The sequence below is a fragment of the Eublepharis macularius genome, chromosome 11 (genome assembly GCF_028583425.1).
Source record: "Eublepharis macularius isolate TG4126 chromosome 11, MPM_Emac_v1.0, whole genome shotgun sequence".
Classification (NCBI taxonomy): domain Eukaryota; kingdom Metazoa; phylum Chordata; class Lepidosauria; order Squamata; family Eublepharidae; genus Eublepharis; species Eublepharis macularius.
In genome coordinates, this window is record NC_072800.1 from 1,523,376 (window position 1) to 1,542,812 (window position 19,437).

The following is a 19,437-nucleotide window of genomic DNA, read 5'->3' on the forward strand; positions in this document are numbered from 1 at the left end:
CTCTCATGGGGGCTTTCAAGATAAGAGATGAGCAGAGGTGGTTTACCATTGCCTTGCTCGATGTAGCATCCCAGGTTTTCCTTGATGGTCTCCCATCCAAGTACTAATCTTGGCCAGCCCTGCTTAGCTTCCAAGCTCAGGCTAGGCTGGAATGTTCAACTGGTTATAAATTACAGCACATTAAATATCAAGCAAAAACTTTGTGCAAATTGTCTTAGTGGCCAGTGCACACAGAGACATCGGATGAATAGCAGGCTGGTCATTGTTTGAAAGAAGATATATTCTACCACTAAGCATGAAGCTAGCCTGGCTAATATGGCTCCTTGTGGCGGGAGCGGAATATAAGTTGGATGACATAAATAAATAAACTAGGACCTGGGAACCCAGTAGTTTGGCAAAACAAGACATAGTGAGGGAGATCCAGTGAGGGAGATCCTCCAGTTCTGGAGCACTGTAAATACTCGCTGAAAGACTGGTTTTTGGAAATAGTGGCCAGCAAACATAGCAGTTGGCATTGCCTGAATGAGTTTTAGGATCATCCAAAGAGGAGCTGTGAGAGTCAACTGATATCAGGTAGCAACAACACCCAAAAATGCTTTTATAACCAGGAACCCAGGTGGTATCTTTCTACAACTGGGTAAAACAACTCTGATAGGTGACTAGACGGAGAATTCTTCAGCTTTCTTCAGTAATTAATTAAAACAATATGGGCACCAGCCCTGATAGAGAACAAGCCAACTGTGGCCCATAGCAAAGAAGCTGATGTACCCTGAGGCGGAGTCAAAAATCTCCTTAACACGTTCTGTATTATCTCCAAACTTGTAACTATGCTGTTGTCCCAGCCCCAATTCTCAACCTCATACAAAAGTTGAGCAATGACTTCTGAATGGTTTCAACACAGGGTCTATCAGGAAATCACCTTTTGAAATACAGAACTTAAAAGTAGTCCTAGTCATTCTTGTGACTGAAGCCTTTGCGATCACCAGATGGGCTTTCCAGGAAAGGGTTTCAGAAAATGTTACCCTGAGGTACTAGAAACTACTGCACTGGTCTGTTGGAATATTATCTATACTAGCAACAAAGCCCGTTGTGTTTAATAATACAACGGGCTCTAGCTGGGCCTTGTGAGGGCATGTGGCCCTGCATCAGCCTGATTTGGCCTCAAACAGGTGGAAATCAGACTGGTACAGAGCATAGGAGCACTCCAGGGCCCCAGCAGCATTCCTGCGCCTTATGCTGGCCTGATATGGCTTGCCTTTTATATGGCAGGATGCCGCCAGAACGTGCAAGAATTCTTTCCAAAAGACCGTCTAAGACCTTAGTCTTAGAATTGTTGATACAGAATGATGGTTCCTAGCAGACGTTGCTAAGCCCGTGCCACATCTTCAGGAGGCCAACTCTAGTGAGAGAGAACAGAGCCACTCCATCAGCATTCAAGGAGAGTAGATAATTTCTGTTGACCAAGTGAGGGTTGAAAGAGCCCTGGATCTGATAATCTTGCAGCTATATTGCTGGCCTATGGATTGAAAAGAGTGGGATCGGAATGCATCACTGGTTCACCCCTCTGAAAATTGGGATTTCCTCAATTAGGGATCCATTCTTATTTTAACTGATAAATCACTGTGGAGTTCACACATCATTAATAGTAACAGTTTGTCAAAGTTAACCAAAGCTTTTAAGTCCACAAAAGCTGCAGACAGATACTTGGTAGGACCTTTATAATTGGGAGGCAGGGTGGTATAAGATCAGACAGTTGGTTGATTATACTTTGCCCTTTTCTAAAACCTTTTTGCTCTGAGCCGATTTATTTATTTTATTTTATTAGATTTTTAGCACTCCCTCCCCGCGAACAGGCTCAGGGTGGGGCACAATGAAATGCTCAATGAGGATTTAAAATATATAAACATCTATAAATAAGATTTAAAATACAAAAAACATAAATATCTAAAGCAGCATATCAGATGGTGGCCCCCTCCAGTTTCCCCAATCTGAACATAACAAACCAAGAGGAGTGGGTGGGGGCCATAGTTTGATCGTATTCTGGTGACAGCACTTATGGGGGGGGCAGATGACTTTGTCGACCCCCCTGGCAGGAGACTGGTAGGGAGTCACCTAGGCAATCAAAGTCAAAGACTGGCCTCAACCATATGCCTGGTGGAACAACGCCGTCTTACAGGCCCGCCGAAAGGTCATAAGGTCTTGGTGGGCCTGGATGTCCTCCAACAGAGAGTTCCATCAGGTTGGGGCCAGGACTGAAAAAGCCCTGGCCCTGGTCGAGGCCAGCCAGGCCTCCCTGGGGCCTGGGACCACCAGTAAGTTCTTATTTGTGGATCTTAATGCTCTCCAGGGTACATACGGGGAGAGACGGTCCCGCAGGTATGCTGGTCCCAGTCCATTTAGGGCTTTAAAAGTTAAAACCAAAACCTTGAACCTAATCCGGAGCACCACGGGGAGCCAGTGCAGCTGCTGCAAGATGGGAGTAATATGTGCCCTGTATGGTGTGCCCATCAGGACACGTGCAGAAGCGTTCTGTAATTTCCGGGTTAAGCCCAAGGGAAGCCCTGCAGGGAGCAAGTTACAGTAGTCAATTCTGGAGGTGACCATTGCATTGGTCACTGTAGTTTGGTTGTGGGTCAATAGATAGGGTGCAAGCTGCCTGGCTTGTTGACGATGGAAAAATTCAGACTGGGCAACTGCCGTGACCTGGTCCTCCATCGATAAGGAGGAATCTAGTATCACTCCAAGACTCCGGACCGATGAGACAGGCACTAATGGTGCCCCTTCAAAGGTCGGGAGCTGGATTCCCAGATCTGGCAATCCCCGGCCCAAGTACAGGACCTCTGTCTTTACCAGGTTCAGTTTCAGCCGGCTCAAGATGCCTTGATTGGAGGTTTCCAGAGCCTCCAGTTTACTCTGGAGAAACTTGATGTACATTTTAGAAGCTCTGTTCAGTTGGTTGATTGGATGATAGTTGTGGGGAACCTGTTTGTTATCATTTTTAAATATTGGGACCACAATAGTGTGCTTCCACCCTATGGAAAAAAACTGTGTTGTGCTGATCTGAGTAAACAGCTTTGCCAAGAAGAGCCCACCAATCAGGGAAATATTTCATTCTAAGGTAACTGCATCCCCCCCGGTGCCTTGCCAGGGAAAGGGTGGCAGCCAGACCTTTGGTCTCAGAAAATGGTGCAGGAGGCCATTGGAGCAAGGTGGATAAATCAGTGGGAAGAGCCTGCTCAGTGGCCCCATTAGTAGAGGCAAAAGGGGTCCCAAGGATCTGATTAACATTTGCATGCCAGCTTTTGGCTGAGACCTGGGCCTCCAGCAGAGTAGAGGCCTTTACTCAGGCCTGGTTCCAGAACCAAGATTCTCTCCTCTCTCAGAGGACCAGACCCAGTTCCTACTGGTTTGCTGACTCCCTCGAGGTCGACCCCTTCCTCGGATCCGACGGCAAAAACACAGAGGTCATCAAGGTCGGTTTTGGTTTCAGATCCGACGTGGAAGACATCCAGCTCCAAGTGGAGTTCTAAGTCGAGATCGGTGTCGGAGCTGCCAGCAAAGAAGCTGAAAAAGTCCAAACATTCTTCTCGACCGATAGAGGCACGTCATCCACAGTCCCCGAAACTAGCGGATACTGATGAGGTTGTGTTGGTGACTCCACGCACTCCATCCTCTCATTTAAAATCCCCTGCTCACTCCATGTCTGAAGGAGAAATTCTGGAGTCAAGGGACAGGTTGGGGTCGGATAACGTAGTTGAAGTTGTTGGAACTGGGTTTGAGCAATCTCCAATTGAGGATCATAGCTTGCCAACCGAGTTTTCTTCTCATCGGAACCGAAGTCATTCTGCCTCTTCATCCCGATCCCACCGTAAACGAGAGATAGCGAGAGAACTGAGAGCTTTGGAACCGAGGCAGTCATTGGCGGTTCAGCATCAACACGCCTGTTGCATCTCAGCACCATACCATTGCCAGTTACAAAGTTCGCCGCAGGAGTACAGTCAGATGGATCCGGGGCCTTCGGTTCTGAGGGAACACAGATGGTTGCCCCCTCTGTTTCCTGAGATATCTTCAGCTTTTGAAGAGGGGGAGATGGAGTTTGACTGTTCCGAGGTCGGTTCCAAGTCTTTTTCCTTCTGCAAGCTTCTTGTAGACTGATCTTGGAGAGATAAGAATGGTGAAAGAAGCTCTGCCTCTCATGAATAGTGGACAATATCTTGGCCAAATCAGATTGCAGAAGGAAGTAATTTTGATGTTTAAGGTCTGTCACTAGGAAAGAAGGGTCTGAGATGGTAGATGATTTCCTCAAAGAACTTCAGGGTATCTGAACCATCCCTCAATGTTTGTCATGGGTTGGGCCAACTCAAGCAGACTGGTCAGAGTTTGGTCCAAGGTCGGAACACGAGTCCAAAGCTGGGGGTGAGTCCAAAGGCCAAGTCAGGAGGTCCGTAGGTCAGTTACTGGTAAGGCCAGGGCTAGATGCAGGCAGAGACAGGGCACGGTCTGAAAGCGACAGGAGCAAGGCAAGGGCGTGATCACAACGGTAGCAGGAATCTGACGCATTGTTTCCACGCCCAGCCTTGCTCTTTGGCTGGTCTTTATGACCATGCTCTGTTGACAGCCAGCTGCTTGGGAGCACTCCTGCTGCTACCCATCATCATTATCCCTAAGCAGCTGGCATCTGCTCAAGAGGCCAGCATTGTGCCACCTTTCCTGTAGCTCCACGCGTTGCCTTTGTCTACGGCGCTCTCTGGGTGAAGCTGGAGGGTTGGGAGCCCCTGGCCGAGCTTCAGCTGTGGCGTTGGGGCTGGAGGGTGTCGGTGGCTCCGCTCCAGCGGTTGGCTGAGGACTCTGATTGGCTGGCAGCTGCTCTTCCTGACTGCCGGCTTCTGCTGCATCAGGGCCGGCTACACGAGGCTCCTCTCCTCCTGAGGAGTCCTCACTATCACCGAGCCCCAGGACAGTGTTGTCATGAAGGTCGAAAGACTCTGTCCCCCAGGATTTGTGCAATATTAGAATGCTGGTGAAGTGACCATTTGGTTCTTCTTGCTCCCTGCAGGACTCCTGCTGGAATTTATTAAGAACTTTATTAAGAAAAAAATTATTAAGCAATTTATTAAGAAAAAATGCATCCGGAAAGCCAAGCAGCACTTTTAAGGGGCAGTGATCACTCTCAACCCTCTTTCCTACCTGAAAATGAAGGGTGTGTAGTTGTAACAACGATGAGGTTGAGATTTGTCTACTGTGCTAGCAACCCTGGGTAGATGTAACTATGTAGGTGCTGTGGGAGGAGTCATACAGGGTGCCGTCAAGTTAATGTAGGTGATGAGAGGGAAGTATTTCTAAAACTCTCATGCCAGGCCTATTTAAAAGCTTATCCTGGGATGACCTAGCCAGATGAGATGATATGCATGTCAAGTGACCCGGTTGACGATCCTCACATTAAAAGTCTCCGCACAAAACAATACGGGAGTTGGGAAACTGGGTGTCGTGGGCGTCCAGGGTGGTGGACTGTTTGTCCAGATGTTATCCTGGCTCTGGGACTTGGAGATTTTAGATTGGATGAGAGGTCCGATACGTTTGCCTCAAAACTCCACCAGCTGGAGCCTTCAGAGCTCCAGAAACGAAGTGATTAAGGTCCCCAAAGGCACAGCCTTTAGCATGGATCTTAACAGCAGGCGCAATAGATGCACAATACCCCTGGAGAGCTGCCGGGGGTGGGGGGGGGCGGGACTTCTAGAACACATTATGTCAAATTTTTGCAGAAATTATAAAAAGTTTTGAGTTGTTAAATTCTGTCCAGCTCCTTTAGAATCTATCTGTTCTTAAACTGAAGCTAAAAAAGAGGCATTGCTCGTTGGTCCCACTGGATAACGCCCGACTGTACTTAGCTCACGGTCCTCTGGAAATGATTTGAAAGCCCTGCCTCTGGTGTCTTGGATTTGTTAAAGAGTTGGGTAAAAACCTATTTTTCATGTGGAGCAAATTCACTGTCCTTAGGAATGGCTTCCGGCATATGGGCTGCAGGAGAAGTTGTTGCCTCTTGCACTGATTTGCATGGTATTTTTGATTTTATGTGTTAATATGATGTAATGTATGTTTTTAATGTAATTTATGTATAATGGATTTTAATGTGTCTCGTTGTTTCCTGCTCTGAGCCTGCGTGCGGGGAGAGGGGGATACAAATGCAAAAGCATAGAATAAATTAATAATAATAATTTTAGGCCATAACAACAGCTTCATATTGGAGTGCAAAATGAGTTATCATTGACTAAAATACCGAATCTGAGAAGCAACTTATTGGAAAGCTGATAAGAGTGGGTTCACTTGTTGAGAATTCCACTTTATGCTGGAGTAAATGACTAAGGGGACTTTTAAAGTCAGCACGACCCATTTACTTCAGAGAGAAAGGTTTCTGGTATTCATTTTAAACGGCATTACATACCCATGTGACAATTTTTAAAAATTGCAAGTATTTTGCCTGCTTGATACGAAAGTTCATTGCCTGTGTATTTGAACCTTCTACAGAAATAGCTGTTCTTACTCCAGGGGCTTTTCTGAATGACTAGCGGTTCTGGGTTTTTTTTGTGTAAGTAGACTTTAAAATGATCAGTACTGAGAGAGAGGAACAGCCTTTTCACTTGCATTCATGTATTGAGGCTGGGATGGGAGGAGTGGGCAGGAAAGAGCCCTCTTGACTTGGATTGGCTGGTGGGAGGCATGCCGTGGTGACACTGTGCACTGTTGCTCACTGCCCACCCTCGGCAGAGTTCCTCCTCGCGTTGTATATAGAGTCCTGGTTGATGATTTTGAGTGTTGTCTTGTCTTGTTCACAGGTCTCCTCTTGGGAATTTTGTGTGGAGGCTGCTCTGAGTTGTGGAACGGTTCGCTTCACTCGCGAGCTCTGCTCCAGAGATGCTACTATGCTGAGCATGACTGGGTATCTATTTTAGACAGAGGAATGTATCTGTGACCGGCGAGGCAGAGTTGTTTAAAGAATTAAATTGGCTCCTCTCTGGCGTTAAAATACCCGGGAGGCACAGAGTGAGTTTTTAATATGTGTTCTTTCTTTTTTTTATTCAAACGTTCCCACCCACCCTCCTGGAATTTTTAACGTGTACTGGAAGTGGAACATTATGAAGACTTTGGCTCTGGTTATGCAGTGGTTGGTAAATTCTCCCTCCTGGCAAAGTACTTTAAATTGTCATTGGCATGTAGTTACAGGAAATCAGTCTCTTCAAATACAATTCTGTGTTTGAATTGAGGCAAACGCTTTTAAACTTCAGCACTACTGTCTTTTTACTGTCTTTTTAATGCAATGTAAAGTTTATTCTAGCAGCATGTGAGTGGATATAATCTTATGTATCATCTAAATTGGAACAGAAATTGTTGACCCAGTATATGGGACTATATGTTTAAAATGTTAAAAGTGTGTAATTTTGGAGGAAGGTTTAGAGAGCTTAGGCAATAGAAACTGGCAAAGGCATTATTTTGGAATTATTTTGTAGCCATGCAGACTAACGCAGGCCTTGAGTTTTCAAAATGCAGCCTGCCAGGTGTTTGTCCTGCAAGATGGCTTGCTATTGACCACACGAGGCTGTGAAGGTGAACTAGGAATTGCTAGGTGAACATTTGTGTGTGTGTGACTGACCTTATTGCTCTTTATCTTGGACTCTAAACTCTACATTGTTCTTGGGCTTGTGGCAAGTATTGTGCATGTAATTTGGAACTAAGTAGGGATGTAATTTGACTAGAAGTGTTTCCTGATTCATAAGTTAAATTTAACTACCTGATTGTGACTTCAGCTTCTGAAAAGAAAAAAATAATAATCAAGAAATAATCAAGAAAAGGATAGCTTATTTACCTGTGTCTGACCTTAGAATCCAGATTTCATCGCTGAATACTTCTTCAGTACTACCAGAACAGAATGCAAAACATGTTACCTAACTAATATCTGAATATGCAAATTAAACACAGATTGCATGCAAAATGCTGCAAAAATAACCACCAGTTTTAATTCTGGGGTGCTTTGGCCCTGGAAGAAGAGGCCTGCAGTATTCTTTGTGCCTGGGGACATGTGTATGCTTGTAACTTTCCTTCTTAATTTTTGCAACTTAACAACAATTTCTCAGTGTGTTTTTAAACCATGTCTACATAGAGAAGCCAATTATGTTTGATTCTTCTTGCCATTAGATATTTTCTTGTAATAAATATCTGAGTGTATATTCAGATGCAACTTTATTTTTCTTGGAGTCACATGCATTATTGTTGGGTTTTTTTCAGGCAAAGTATAGGAATTAAGATCTTGCAGTGTCGAACTTCTTGTTTGTTGCCCCTGCAGTGAATATCAAACATTAGCAAAGATCTGCTAGGCAGTCTGCCTCATATAAACGAGCTCCGTAACTTAGCAGGGTTTGCCCTGGATTCCATCAGAGGAAATTTAAGGATAAACCATTAGTATTCACCCTCTGCCTGCTTATTTTCTTTGTACATGGCATTCTGCTGTTGGCTGGCGATCAACTGCCGTTCCCCCTGGAACTCTGAGCTTGGCTTTGCTGCCAACCCGCTTAACCCTTCCCCCTTTGTGTTCCGGTACGTCCTTTCCCTTGGATCCACTATTTGGGTGGTCAGAAGGGTAAATCTGTCTACTCTAAACCTCTCTCCCCAGTTTGATAGGATGATGTAGTTTTACATTTCTTTGATTTGTTGAAGGCGTTTTTCTTTTAATGAAAGTTTTCCTCTACTTGGCTTCTATTCTAGGAGTAGTATTTCTGAATTTGAGGGACTATTGCTGTATAGAGCTTAAAGTAAACTGGCACTTTATGCCAAATTAGAAAGACAAGCCCCCTTCCCAAAATGTTGCATTGTAAATAATACAAAAAGCTATGGAGGGACAGAAAGTGATATTAGATTTTGTGAAGTAATGTAAAACCATCAAAGCACAATGCACTCATAATGCAATACAAGTGGATTTGTGGCAGACATAATATGACGCCACCGCCAGGAACAGAACATTTAAGAGCTGAAATTCCTGTGACAGATTTATGTGGTTTATTTGTATTCTAAGATTTCCATCTTTTTGTTGTTGTTCTTGAAAATAAGCATGTAAATGTTGTTGCATTTCGTGCAGAGAGGTAGGTTTTCCAGAAAAAATAAGTAGAAAATTTTCTGAGATGTTATCCAAAGCCCTAAATAGAGTATGATTTGATTTAGCATGTTTATTTTGACATATAAACAGTACAGATTTTTAAAGTACCTGGTGGAAATTTTATGTCCCGTTAGTGACAAATACTTGAACTGAAATATTTGATTAGGGGGAAAACAAATCAAATAGGTTTAAATATTCAAACAAATTCAGAGAGTTATGCAGAAATGTTTTTATTGGAATAATGCTTAAAAAAATTAAAGACAATGTAGCAGTTCCTTTGCACTGTTTCAATTTTTAAAAAACTCAAGGCACTGAAAATGGTTGATACACCAACATGGAGTTTAGAGCGGAGTCGGTCTTCACAGAAGTGCCCTGTGATTTTAATCAGCACACCTGAAGAGCTGTGCCTGATATGACACGGATGTGGGCCGTCTGCTCATCTGTCTCAGCAGACGCAATCTTTTCCATGGAGGTCACTCGGGCACCTCATTTTCACTGCCACGGTCGTCATATGTGTTACTTGTTAGCTCCACAGCAGATTAGGGGTTCTGCTATCTCTTCTATCATGTGATATCTCTTCTATCGCATGAACAGGGATTTTAGCTTTGGGTTTAGATTTGACCCACACGGTCCAGCAGGAAACATGAATATGATGATGATGATGATATTTATTGGGGTTTTAATCCTCACCCACAATTTCCAAATCAATACAAACATATATATACTCTCACCCCGTTCCAGAGGTCAGGAAAGCACCTACTCTTCTGGCTTTCTGCAAACTTACGCAAAACTGAATTATTCAGGAGGGCTTTCTACCCAGATTACAGGGTTGCGTCATAAGAAATAGCTTGGAGAAATGTCTTGGTAGGGACAGGGACTGTATACTATGCTGTTGGGTACTGTCTGCTGAGGTACCTGCTAGGGAGTTTCCATGTTACTAAACATGCCATGTAAATGAGTTATGCTTCGTTTCAGAAGGATTTCATCTCTGTGCTTGGCTTGATGCTTGTGTTCTAGTTTTCTGTGACCATACCATACATTATCTCTTTCACCGAATGTCCTAGCTGTTGTTCATTACTGTACTTGCTCAGCTGTTGGTTGTGCTGTGTTGACTTGCACTGTGTAACTTGCCTTGGATCTCAGTGAGAAAGGCCGACTATAAATGAATGTGTGTGTATGCAAAGTGCCGCCAAGTCCCAACCAACTTGTGGTGACCCCAGCAAGGTGCTGTCAAGGCAAGTGAGAAGCAGAGCCTTCCCTGGTGGATGCCCACCCAAGCACCGACCTTGCTTGACTTCTGTGCTCTGACAAGACCGAGCTGTACCATGCTGCCTGCCCTCCCTATAAATAATAATAATTATTATAATAATCACCTGAAACATTCATTACTTTTGATGCTGCCAAGCATTCTTAATACTGTATTGGCAATGGTAATTGACAATGGCATGAAACAATGAATCGTTAGAAATGGAAAATTTTCTGCAGAAAAATAAATCATAAGGTTTTCTGTACTACATCTCTGTTCTGAGACTCGTAAACGGAATGCTTTTATTTTTAAATGCCTTGTTTTTTTTATAAACTGGCCATAAATCCTAACTTTGAAAACCTGTAGTGAGAATTTTGCTTAACAGCTTTGTGCATCTTTCATAAAAATTCAAATGGTTATTGCAGTTTGCCAACTTACAAGTTAGCTGCAAAGCCTCCCCTTGTAGTATATTCCATTATATTATTCAGTGTGGACCAGTCTCACCTCTCTAAGAAGGTGGGGCTGTCTACTTTTCTGTTAAATCCACTTCTTGCAATTGTGACACTCTGGATTGCATTAAAACGTTACTTACAAGCAACTAAGGCGGGCTGTGGCCCTTTCTTTCTAAGGCTAAATGCACCGAGCTAAAAACTCATGGCAGGTTTCCTGTCTCCCCTCCTCCCGTTTCAAGGGAAGCTCCTCCAACACAGTGTCTGATTCCACGTGAATAAGAAGAATGGCCCCAGGAGCAAACAGCGCGATCCTAAGAAGAGTCTTACGGCCGTAGGCTGGTGTAACGCTTCGTAGGATTGCACAGAAAGTGTCTGGATTCCTTGGTTTGCCCTCCACCAGATCCGCTGCCCTCCCCTCCCCCCCCCCGTGTGACCCCAGTTCCACAGAGGCCCGCCACAGAGTGAGCTTTGTGGCACCCTTGTTCTGCCTGAAGCCCCCAAAGTGGGTGACTCTGCCTGCTAAAGTAACCGTTGTAGACAATTGACAGTTGTAGTCAGTATTGACAAGAATGGTCAGAATTAAGAGCCTCAAGAGGGTCAGGAGGACTGTCCCCCCTGTTGGGCTGTCTGCAGAGTATGCCAGCCTGAATACAAGAGAGCTTTAAGAAAGGGGGGAAAAAAGAAAAGCTAAGAGCGATGCACTGTAAGGAAACGGTTCTGAGAAACGCCTTGGTGAAGGGAGAGGGCCTGGGGGTTATGCTGCCTGTTGCTGTAATTATACTCCCACTGTGTAATTTCTGCATCATGTAATGTGTCATGTTCAAATGTTTATGCTTCGTTTCAGATTTCTTCTTGTTTTCAGATTTCTGCAATCCAAACCCTATTGCACTGTTTATTGGATGTCTCGGGGGGGGGGGGTGGATGGGGAGAGGCTGGCCAGAGCATGCGGTGAAATGGCGCATGCTCTGCAGGCTCCTAGTGATGTAACATCCGGTTTAAACTGGAAGCTACGAAGTCTCGGGGGTGGGAATAATTCTTTAGGAATTGGGCCAAAACAGTGAAAACGTAGTAACTGTTTGTGCTGCCAAAACCCAAACACTGGTTTAGAGCAATTGAGAGAACTGGAATTTGAGCACTTTAGAGACCAACAAGATTTTGTGGGTATAAGCTTTTGAGAATCCAAGCTCCCTTCTTCAGATAAGTGGTGATTCCATTCAGTTTTCCAATAAACGAGTCCCATTAACGGTGTGAACATGGTTACCAGAATCATGGTGGTTGGTGTCTCAGAACAGCGGGATCATGGCATTCAGAGCGTTCCTTGAAGAGGTCTAGGATCTTGTGACAGTCTTCGTTTTGCTTTGTGATTTTCAGGATTTCTGTATTGTGTAAAATGATTTCAGAGGCATCATGTAGCTATAGCCCAGGGGTGTCTTAAGTTTTCTCATTAGTAAGCCATGTGATCAAAAATCCATTTGTGTGCTGGCTGCATATATTTGTTATTGATAACAGTGGTGAAGTATAGCCTGTTTACTATTAAAAAAATATGGTATTTTAGTAGGAATACAAAAGCAGTCCATAGAACAGCAAAACCAACTTTATTCATACAAAAAGGCAACATTACAGGCCTAGTGCCTGATCCACGAGAATACTGGAATCGAACAAGTCTAAGTATTCCTGATGCAGTTGCTGTGGGTTTGCTTTTTTGGGGTGCCACATTTGGCCCTGGGCCTCACGTCGGGACACTCTTGCCATCTATCAGTGGTTATTCTTGTTTTGCATGTTTTTTAGTCCTGCTCTTTTCATTGACCTCTGAGTGCTGGAGGAGAAGAGGTGGGACGTGGGCACTGCCCAAAGCCTGCCCACAGCCCTGTAACAGGGCAGAAGGAGGCCCCCTGGGAGGCAGTATGGGCGGGAGCAGATAGGAAGAAAGACAAAGGGCAAAGGCGTCCTTTGGAGAAAAGTCTTACTCAGGAGTAGCAAAGGCAGCTGGAGAAAGAAGATCAAAAGGGCCCAGCCGCAGGGGGTAAAGGGGGGGAAGTACCTGGCTGGGGCCAGGAAGGAACAGGCAAGGAGACTCGCTGGCCTGACCCCGATCCTCTGCAGTGGGTAGGAACACAAGCCCCCCTGAGGCCGAGGAGGCAGCAGTCGTGGCCGAGATGTCGAAAATACTACTGGGCCAGGCCTGGGAGGAGGCCTGATCCTAACCCTGCCAGAAGAGGAGGTGGCCAGAGCCAGAAGCTGCCAAGACCAGGGGAAGCAGGCCTAAGAACCTAAGTGAGAGCAGGTGGGGATATTAAGGGACAAACCGGCCTGGCTGTGGGGTGTCTTGTCAACCTAGGAAACGGCTGGTTAGAACCGAGCTAATCAATAAAAAAGACAACCTTGGCTTCTCTGGAGTGTTGATTCGCCTTTGACACGGCGAATACACCAGGGCACATCCCCGGTGGGATGGGCCCCCGGCCGTGGGGGCATCGCACCATCCCGTAACTGCTGTGGACAGGCAGAAACTCATTAGGTGTGTATGTAGCAAGTATTTGTTACAGGACTAGTGGGAGCTGTAAAACTTCTGCCTGGGTGGGCACATTTCCAGAATTTATTCAGATACTGACTGAAAACCTAAGGCAAGAATAGGTGCTTGGAACCTGATGTGTGAGAGAGCAGGGCATGTGAAACAGGCGTGTTTCTTGTTTACGTGGCTCCGAAGTTAAGCCCTGGCTTAATTGACAATTTCTATCCTTTTTGGAGCTCATATTAATTTGTAAATTGCTTAACTTCTTTTTAAAAAATAAAAGTTTTTAAATCCTGTAATGTTTGTACTAGTTATTAGTTTATTCAGATATATTTACATTTCATATTTGTATCAAACAGTGTCACTCTGTCATAATGGAACAAATAGATGGATTTTACTATTTTGTTTAAAATCTGTGTAAGGCCCCTTAATGATACTGTCTGGTGTTTTGGGTTAGGTTGTCATCAGTGTGCTGTAGCTTACTTTGAATATGCTCTTGGCTTCTGCTGTCTCTGTCCTGGCCCTGTGTTTGAATTTGGTGGTGAAGTAACTGAGCAGTAGAGATGTGAAGGCCTTGGGCAGGGTGGGGTGGGGGAGACAGGAGTCTATGGAAGCACCACATGCTCTTCCCCCCCTCCACATCTAGTTAAGAAGCTGGCTTCCTACTCGTAGGTGCCTAATCTGGCCATGCTGATCCATTCTTTGCTCATTTCAGCGCTAGATGATCCAAACAGGATCTACACGGGGCTGCCCTTGAAGACACTCCAGCAGCTGCAGGTGGTGCCAAATGCAGTAGCCTGTTTGTCGTTAGGGGCAAGCCAGCGGAAGCCGTGTCCCTTGACTGCCTGCAAGTCAGTTTCTGGGTCCAATTCAAGATTCTGATGCTCACTTTTAAGCCCCTCTTTCCTGGGCCCACATACTTGAAGGACTGCCTCTCCCTGAATGTTCCCGTGGGTTAGCTCTGTTTTTCCCAGCTGGGTCTGTTACCCGTACTCCCATAGTATAAGATCTGTTCCGCATTGTGGCTTTTCAGTTACTGCCCCGTGCCTCTGGGGTGGGGCTCCTGACCAGGCTTTCCTGCAAAGCAAGACAGAGTTCTTCCGGAGAGCTCTGAGGGCAGCCTCTGCCCTGCTTGTTTGTGGCTTCAGAATTTCTGCAGATCTTGCACTTCTAGTTCAAACACTTGCAGGCACTAACATGTCCTGGAATGAAAGATTTTTCAACCTGTGATGTGAAATCTTTGGCTGTGTGTCCTGTGTGATGAGCTCAGTGTCCTTTGCTCCTTTTTGGAAGGACTGTGCATGTTCACCAGCAGCAAGAGTGCAAAGATGCCATAGCTCCTTTATGTGGATTGAGAGATGAGCAGTCACACATGCATACATGCACGCACAAAAGTATTCCTTGTTTTTTCTCTCTTCCACTTGTACTGGCACAGCGTATCTACCCATCCGTCCCCACTCCCACCAGTTGACACTCGAGTGCTCTAGGCATGTCCTTGCAGTGCAGAGACCCCTCTTCCCAAGGAAGTTGATGTTTGCAGGGCGGGGAGGAGAGGACCGTTGAATTTGACGGTCAGGAGCGGCTCAGCCTGGGTGGGGGAAGAGGAGGAGAGGTCTCTGAGCCTGCTTCTGCTGCCATGTTCATTCCAGTAGTCCCCCCTCTCCTGTTTCTCATTATATGATTCTGACTGCACAGAGAGATGCTTTGGCAAAGAGGTAGGGGCTGTAGACGCTACTACTGCGTACTGTCTGTTGTTGTATGCAGGCTCCTGCTGGGTAGTTGCCATGTCATTTAATACATCATGTCAAATTGTTTAGGTTTTGTTCCAGCATTGTTTTCAACTCTGTATTCAGATTTCTACTTGTTTTCCATTTTTATGCAATTGTGCCTTGACCTGGATAGCGCAGGCAAGCCAGATCACGTGAGATCTTGGAAGAAAAGCAGGATCAACCTTGGTTAGCAATTGGATGGGATGGTTATTGTGGGTTTTCCGGGCTGTATTGCCGTGGTCTTGGCATTGTAGTTCCTGACGTTTCGCCAGCAGCTGTGGCTGGCATCTTCAGAGGTGTAGCACCAAAAGACAGAGATCTCTCAGTGTCACAGTGACACTGAAACCTTACCTGAGCACCTCTGAAGATGCCAGCCACAGCTGCTGGCGAAACGTCAGGAACTACAATGCCAAGACCACGGCAATACAGCCCGGAAAACCCACAACAACCATCGTTCTCCGGCCGTGAAAGCCTTCGACAATACAACAATTGGATGGGAGTCCTCCAAAGAAGACCAGGGTTGCAGAGGCAGGCACTGGCAAAACACCTCTGTTAGCCCCTTGCCTTCAGGCAGCTGTGATGTGATGGCCCTTTCCACCCCCACCACCCCCTACTGCACTTGCTTATGGAATGTCCCAGCCGTTGATCATGTAGACCCACTCTGTGGAATCTGCCGTGATCTGAGCGAGAAAGGCAGGCAGACGATGAATAATGTAAATCAGTCATTAATAACCACGACTTCTTCGCCGCTCAGTAGGTCCCACGCTGCCCCCGTGAAGGTGGGTCTGCAAAGGCTGAAGACCACAGTTGTGATTTCTTGATTTGATCAGTGTAATTTGATTTCAGATTACCTCAGTGACATGGGTGGGGAGGCTGTGTTATGTGTATTCATAAATACTTTAATCTCATTTCGTAGTTGATCATTGTCATAAGGGTGTTTTGTTCTAGATCCACCTTTTCCAGCATTAGATCAAAAATCCCGGCAACTCTGAGGCCCAGGCCAGGCTGCTCCTTCTGTAACAAAAGAGTTTTAGGGAGCTATAAACTAACCCTTCATTTATCAGTGTGGTTTTGGGGGGATGATGGTGCGGAGCCTGCTGCTTTTTAGTTGACTTCACTATAATCTTGTCTGAACTGATTTGCTGTTAGGAGTGCCAGATATCGTCGTTCAACCCCAGTATTTGATTCAAACGGCGGGCTCTTTGCAGTGTTCTGTCTGATGACTTTTTTCTCTGTTGCAGGTGGAAGCATTGCAGCTGTAATTCTATCCAACCAAAATATGGAATGGGTTTTGTTGATGACAGAAATCAACCAAAGAGACATTATTGACATTAATCTGAAAATCACCAGTTAGCAGTTTCTTCACACTCTACTAACAAGCAGCCCTTTCCAGAGAGGACTCGTTTACAAAGAATCTGCTTTCCAAAGCTGTTTTGTGCTCTGCTGATTTTTACAGTTAAATACTTACAAAGAGGAAACGTATCTGGAAAAATGGCATTGGATGAATACCTGTGGATGGTCATTGCAGGGTTTATCATTGCTTTCATCTTGGCATTCTCTGTGGGAGCAAACGATGTTGCCAACTCCTTTGGTACAGCAGTGGGCTCTGGTGTGGTTACTTTGCGCCAGGCCTGTGTTTTGGCTTCCATTTTTGAAACGACTGGGTCAGTGTTGTTGGGAGCCAAAGTAGGAGAAACCATTCGTAAGGGTATCATTGACGTGAATCTCTATAACAGCACAGTAGGCTTATTAATGGCAGGAGAAGTCAGCGCGATGGTCGGTAAGTGACTGTTTTCAGAAGTCCCACGTGGGCTTTCCTTCATCCTCTTCAGACAACCCTCCTCTTGGTTATGCCCTCTGCCACCTTTTGCTAAATGAAGTGATGCTGCAGCTATTGTCACAAGTATTCATTGTGCAGAAGTTTGCTCTTGTGCTGTAACTCTTCCAGACACACACAGCTGGTACAGATGCAATACAACTGATGCCTAAACAGTAGCTAAGAGGTCAGGAGCAGGCCCCAGGATCGTGCTCTTCCTCTTCCCTCACCTGTTTTGATTAGCACTTTTTTTAGGTTGAGTGGAATGTAACTGGATAACGGCCAGTGTTACCAGCACAGATGTTTTGGATCAAAGGGTTCATGTGGCTTAGGGAAACCTACAAGTGATATAAAAAGGGGAGGAAAAGGCAGGGGGAAGTGATACGAAGTGATAAATTTGAATTTTGGTGGAAGGAAGTGACCTCACAGGAAGGGGAGAGTTGGAGGAGCTAACCTATGAGCTGGAAGTGACATTACAGGATGTGGCATCACACAGCATAACCCTCAGAGCTTTGGTGGCAGCAGGGAAGGAGGGTCAGCAAGTGGCCAGCAGAGGAGAGGGTGGAAAGAGTGAACGTACAGTAAGGAAAGCGGATGGGAAGAAGAAACTCAGGTGGGTGGGTGATGGGCAGAGGGGAAACGAGAGCACGAGGGGGGTGGGGTGGGAATAGAGCCGGAGGGCCAAGCTAGATGTGCAAGTTTTTAAAGAGCTAGGTTTGGTTTCTGCAGTCATACAAACAGTTAAAACGTAAATGGCTTTTAAAAAATAAAAGACAGCCTAAATGGCCTCAGAATGCCTCTCCTGGGGAAGGAGGGGCTCCTCTTTCCCCCCTCACACCATCTCCCCATGTCCCCCCCCCCCGTTTTTACTGCTCCAGGTGCACAGAATACTCCATGTGAAGCAGGAAAAAAACAGAGGGAAAAACCCCTCCCCTGCTATTTCAATAAGGAAAATGGCTTGTGGGGAGGCCCTCTTCCCCCTGGGGAGGCATCCTGAGGCCATTTAGGGTCTCCTTTATTTTTAACAGCTACGCTCCGAAGCTGCTGTGCAGCTGCAGGGAGCTTGAGTTGGGTCTGGGGGATCGAGACTCAACACTTTAGAAACCTGCCTGTTACCTGAAGTGGTCTTCTTGCATAACTATGATTTATGGGGGGAATTAGCTAGCCAGGGAGATGGCTATACGAGAGGCGGTAACTGGGATCGAATCACCTGTGTGTACGGGGTCCCAATCCCAATATGCCAAGCGAGTCTGGTGCTTCAAATCAATCAGTAACTATCATTAAAGAACAGAATTTCATGCACATACACACCAATTACTGGGGGGAAATAATCTCTCTCACACACACTCACACACACACAGAGAGAGAGAGAGAGAGAGAGAGAGAGAGAGTCCTAGGAAATAAAGGTCAGAGATTTGGAACAGAGTAAGAGGGAGTAATTATATCTACCTATCCTGGAGCAGGGGGTCCAGTCCGCATTGAGGAGGGAGGGAGAAGAGCTTCGAATGGCCAGCATCCTCAGCAAGAGGCTTAGAGCAAGCCTCAAGGAAATGACGCTTGTGGATCCGGAAGCATGCCCAAACGTGTTCAGAGAGAGAGAGAGAGAGAGAGAGAGAGAGACTCAGGGAAGTGACCCTAAGGGAGAAGCCAGGAAGCTTGCACGATTTGAATGGGGCCAGGACCCTACCTTTGTAGGTAAAATGTGCCCTGAGGTGGAGGAGAGTCCTTCTGGCAGTTAGGACAAAGACTCCAACGGCTAGTTCCTGGGTTGGACAAAAGGCTTGAGTACTTTGATTAATAGCTGCCGGGGTGTGTGAATGGGAAGGCAAAACTGGCCAGTTAGCTGGAAGAATACGCCGGAGCTAGGTTGATAGTTTTAGGTGGGGAGTACAATACCCCAGGAACAGCTGTACATGCTTATGAACACCATTTGATTAGCTCCTCAGTCACGGATAGGAAATCTCATCACGGAAGGAGGGAAAGGAATGTGCTAAGTGGGGTGACGCTATGAGTCCTTTATCACTCTGGTCACGGGTGAGGCCAGGAAGATAGCAAGTCCAATCGCCGCTTAATCACCCCGCCTTCCTTTGCGGCATTCCATTCATGCCGTGTCTCCCTGGCGGGACTCAGCACCTGCTACATGTCCTCTGCTGGCCAAACCGCAGCCATTTTATTCCAGAGGCCTGAACATCTCCAATATTACCAGCAGTCATAAATATGAGGCTGCTATAAAAAATGGCGGAGGCCGGGCCGACTGCTTACATGCCTGTCTAGCTCGGCCCAGAGCAAGAGAGAGAGGAAAAGGCAGCCAGTATGGAGTACCTGAGGGGAGTGGAGGCTGGGGGGGAGGGGGGCTTCTTGATGACTCCTTTCAAGGTCCCAACTTGTACTAATTTCTTTTTAAAAATATTTCTTTTATCAAGGCTGTTGAATTAATTGTGCAAGAGTATAAACAAGTATATGATTGTACAAGTTTCAAGTAGAATACAAATAGTAAAAC

At 45.8% G+C, this 19,437-nt stretch overlaps 1 protein-coding gene across 6 annotated transcripts in view; it reads left to right on the forward strand.

The window, feature by feature from the left end:
• SLC20A2 (solute carrier family 20 member 2) overlaps positions 1-19,437 on the forward strand; it is a 76,984-nt gene that overhangs the window by 17,993 nt on the left and 39,554 nt on the right. For 3 of the 6 annotated variants that reach the window (XM_054991029.1, XM_054991025.1, XM_054991030.1), the window contains exon 2: positions 16,363-16,901. In XM_054991029.1, coding sequence (XP_054847004.1) covers positions 16,613-16,901 — 289 coding nt within the window. In that variant the 5' untranslated portion in view covers positions 16,363-16,612. The other 3 variants (XM_054991026.1, XM_054991028.1, XM_054991031.1) reach the window with 3 other exon arrangements.